The sequence below is a fragment of the Limulus polyphemus genome, unplaced genomic scaffold (assembly GCF_000517525.1).
Source record: "Limulus polyphemus unplaced genomic scaffold, Limulus_polyphemus-2.1.2 Scaffold490, whole genome shotgun sequence".
In the NCBI taxonomy this organism is placed as follows: Eukaryota; Metazoa; Arthropoda; class Merostomata; order Xiphosura; family Limulidae; genus Limulus; species Limulus polyphemus.
Genome location: NW_013666100.1, coordinates 2,895 through 7,439, shown reverse-complemented (window position 1 = coordinate 7,439; position 4,545 = coordinate 2,895). Strand labels below are relative to the sequence as shown.

Here is a 4,545-nt window from a genome sequence, read left to right as displayed (position 1 = left end):
TGCTTCTTGTGTCTTTGTTCATTATATTCTCTGAGAGACAACTTCCAGTCATACCCTGTGGAGAAACAGCTGTATTGGGTTTTGTTTCCTGATCGAGATAGTTAAGTTGACTTTATTCTGTATCTTCTATAGTTCGAGTAGCCTTTCATGTTGCTTCTCTTTCACGCCAGCTAGATTTGGAGTGTTTCAGGTGTAACAATAGTTACTTCTTTTATTATGTGTAGCAGCTTGATCAATAACTTATTTCACTGCTTATATATGCCATAATGATGATAAATAGTTTGTGTTTAATGTGAATGCCATATATATATCATCTTTACAAGTATACTATATTTTTGCTTCATTGATCGTGTCTTATATATTTTAGGATTTTTGACAGAGAAAAGGCAAGATATACATGTACGACTGTAAGATAGTAATAAATACTTCATGTACACTTAATGAAAAGTTAGATAAAAATTAATATAAAAAATAAAATAAAAAATAAACAATCTAGAAGGCAAAGATAAATTTAAGCATAATTTTTGCTTAAATTAACAAATTAATTAATCTGTGAATTAACAAATAACTAGATGAGAAATTTGATGGTAGTTTACATTCTACTGTAGTATTACTTGAAATATTTGCAAAAATTAAACTGATATAATGTATGTGTAAGTGTGCTTCGTATACGTCGTAACATCCATCACCCAGAGTTGTGTGTCTCTCTGTTACCATAATTTTTGGTATGGTCACTGCAAACAATCCAATTGTGTATTTAGGCTATTGGATAATTTAATCAAAATTTGGTGTAGCTCCAAAAATTCCAGTTTACATCGGAGAATACTAGCAACAACATCAACTGATTTATGGTAATAATGTTTCCGCGAGTGTACAACTATGTATGTTCTTCTACTTAATTAATTCAATCCATTTTCAGTTCCTCAGGATTTTTATACAAAAATAATTATATATGTACGGAGATGAACATCAACATTTCAACTCTAAAATTACTTCAAATACATATGAGGAGAATAGCTGTGCCACGACATTGTGTACGGTCTGTTTATCTGTTTGTCTGCCCAATGTTTTTTTTTTATATTTTCATTCTCATTACAAAAATGATCCATTATGTATGTATATGCAACTTTGCTTCGCTGGGTATGAAAAAAATGTACACTGGATAAGATCGAATATTCTAATGCAGTTTACAGATTCTGCTTTTTAGAATGGTTAAATACTTCTGATGTGTTTCTCAATATTACTACAGTATAGACCAATTTTAAAAGAACCTTCAGTGATAAAGAGTAGCTTGATACTTATGATGAATGTTTCTTTAGATGTTTTACCATTTTCTGTATTCGATTTCATTAATACATTGGAGCATAACTATTCCAAAACTGAATAATAATTGCTACTCATGTTACTTTATCACCCTTTGTTCGTAACAAGCAATCTCTGGTTCAATAGGAACATAAATGGTAGGGCACATTGCAAAAACCATATTCGATATTTGGTCTTCTTTTCTGAAAATATACAGTTTGTTTGTTTGTTTAGTTGTAGTTAAGCACAAAGGTACACAAAGGGCTATCTGTGCCCTACCCACCACGGGTATCGAAACCAGGTTTCTAGCGTTGTAAGTCCGCAGACATACAGCTGTACCACAGGGGGGGGGGCGAATATCTACAGAAATATGCATTAATTTCTGATAAATCCAAAGACGTGCGCCAATCTAAAATGGGAGAACATCCAAATAAATTGTGATTGGATTTTTTCACAAGTGTTGGTTTATTTTTTTTACTCTAATTAAGGCGATGATCATTGCTTTTTTGTAGTACTTAATCATAATTATAGCACACCAGTTGCTCAGAAAGTTAGCTATAAGAGAGAAAGAGAAGCTTTGGCAGAGAAGATGCTGTAAAGTGCCCCAAAAGAAGTACGTCTGAGTACAGGAGCGGCAAACATAGACGTATTCGAACATATCCCCAATAACTAGAGATGAAAGCAGAAAGAGGAGAACGATTCAAGATCAACCAAAAAATTAATAGTGCAAGTTCATTTGTTTCTGGAAGACAGTTAGTCAACATTATTCTAAACTACTATTATTAATGCACGAATCAAACTCAAACATCTTGACACGATATTTCGTAAAACGTTTCATAGTTATACAAACCAACTACCCAGTGTCCAAGTACCTCTAGTTTACTGAATATGGAATTCAGGGGATTCCAAAACATTAATAAATGCTTCATGTAATTACGAAAAATATGTTTTACTAGAGTTTAGTAGAGTCTAGAATCTAAGCAGGAGATTTTTTGTTTCTATTTCAAATGCAACTAGTTATTCTTCCAAAATATTAGCCATTCAGATTACTTTTTTTGAAGATATAGAACATCACTAGTTTTCCAATAGAAAAAATAAAATAAAATCAATTTTGAATAAATTCCCAATAGTTATTTATGATTCTTTAAAATAAGATATTTACCAAAACCATTGTGATAGAAAAACAGAGAGAAACAAGCTTAACAATACAGATTTCCACATTGTCTATACGTTTGGTGAATGGTAGATGCAGAATGAAAGGAGAACAAACATTTTTATGTTTACATTCTTATCCCTCACCAACTTAATAAGTTATTACTCTGATTAAACTGCGTTAGAGGACTACAAAAAGTGAACAAATTCATCCCGGAATATGTTTTCTCGTCTCAACGTTGTGATTATTAATAAATTCACTTCCTAACTCAGTATCGTAATTCAGGTGAATTGCCATATGATTTTTGACATAATAATTATACACTTGTTATCGTTACGTGAAGTAAAGATTCTATTTTGCGATAGTTTCGTATTAACATAGATTTCAACACCAATCTATTGAATTATTTTTCCCTACATGTTTTATTGATATAAGTTTTTTGTTCTTCATAGTCTTCATCACAGTATAAATTTGAAAGTTTTCTTGGTACTTTGTTTCCATCACAATATATGAAATAATCTTTAAACATACAGGAAAACTGATAAAATTTAGCTTTATAAAACATAGCCAACGTTCCATGAAACTATATGATTATTTATATTTCATTTATTTATTGAATTCAACATAAGTTTGGTTCTTATTACAAGTTTCCGTGTCAACATATTCCAGTTCAACAAAGTATATTACTTCCTCTTTCCAAATAATTCTCCCACCATACTGTTTAGTTGTTGTTCCTCGGACTCCAACAGTAGAACCTTGATACAGTCGGTGAACATGTCGTTCTTGAAGCACTTCGATCTGAACAAAAATATTGAATGTATTTAGTAATTATATCCTAGTTCACCTTTCATCTCTAGAACGTGTAAAATAACACGTTTTAGTTATTCTAACAGTATAAGTAGAGGGTAGAATACTTAAAATATCGACTTTAGTATAACTATGTATGAAATATTTTCATAATTTTAATCTTTCACGAAAGAACTACAGAATCTTCCCAGAAATAATAGAAACATTTCATTTAATAGAATAGAGGAAAATAAAATGTATAAAAAGAGAAAAAATATATTTATAACAACTGAAATTAACCGCCCTTTTACTGATGGAGCTAGAGCAATAGTACCGTGTAAAACTGGTGGTGTAGAGGTTCATGGAACCTGAAATTATTCTCCATAAATCTGCCTTTCTCATTAACCAACCTTGCCGTTATCTATAGATATATTTTTTTATATGTTTCAATGTAAGATTTTAATTATAGGAACAAATGATTAGTGTAGAATTTAAAAACGAATGTTGATCAATAGACACGTCATTTTTACTGTTACAAGGCACTATTTTCAATCTATTTTTATCTGTTACGACTTTACTCCTGACTAGTTTAGGGTTTGCCAGTATTTTTTGTAAGCATAGAAATTTAACACCTGGGTAGCTAGCCCAGTGGACAACCATGTAAGACGAGCATGTTCAGCGACGGGGATTTGACCTCGCAACCCTCAGATTGCAAGTCATGTCAGACCCCGTCAACCCAATACGTTCTATATTCTATGATAACTAGCTATTGTATCACCTGCAGGACTTGTGAATTAGCGGAACCCGGTAAATATTATAACATTCTTCACAGATTCGATTTAGACGAGCAAGCTTGGTACTATCGTAAGTTCCCATACATCCTTGGTCAGTAAAACCACGTTTTTCACTTAACTGGGAAGAAGATGACGTTGTTAGAAGCAGTGTTGCTAATACAATGGATGGAAGTGATAAACACATGGTTTTAGTCATCTGTAAACAAACGAAAGAGTTTTTTGTAGAGTTTTAAAATCTAGAAACTAAGCACCAGATACTTTATATTTTATTTAAACTGTAACATGTAATTCTGTCAAACTATTAAACATAAAGTTTACTATAACGAGATTACAGAATATTAGTAGATTTGCCACACTAAAAATTTCAGTCAAACCAGTTTGAAATAAAATCTTAATAGTTTTAATGTTTCTTTTAAAATAGGATGTTTACGAAACCATCGTATCATACAAACACAGAAAAAAACAGGCTTACCATACAGATTTTCACTTGAAGAACACAACAACTTTGGC

At 31.6% G+C, this 4,545-nt stretch overlaps 1 protein-coding gene across 1 annotated transcript; it reads right to left on the bottom strand.

Annotated features, from left to right (window-relative positions):
- Positions 1-3,043: 3,043 nt before the first annotated feature.
- On the bottom strand, positions 3,044-4,539 carry LOC111085589 (crustacean hyperglycemic hormone 6-like). The gene is made up of 3 exons (XM_022384863.1): positions 4,508-4,539; positions 4,020-4,231; positions 3,044-3,253 (listed from the first exon to the last, which is right to left on the bottom strand). Exons 1-3 carry the CDS (start codon positions 4,508-4,510, stop codon positions 3,139-3,141), a joined length of 330 nt encoding a protein of 109 aa, XP_022240571.1. The 5' UTR covers positions 4,511-4,539; the 3' UTR covers positions 3,044-3,138.
- Between the last annotated feature and the right edge of the window lie 6 nt (positions 4,540-4,545).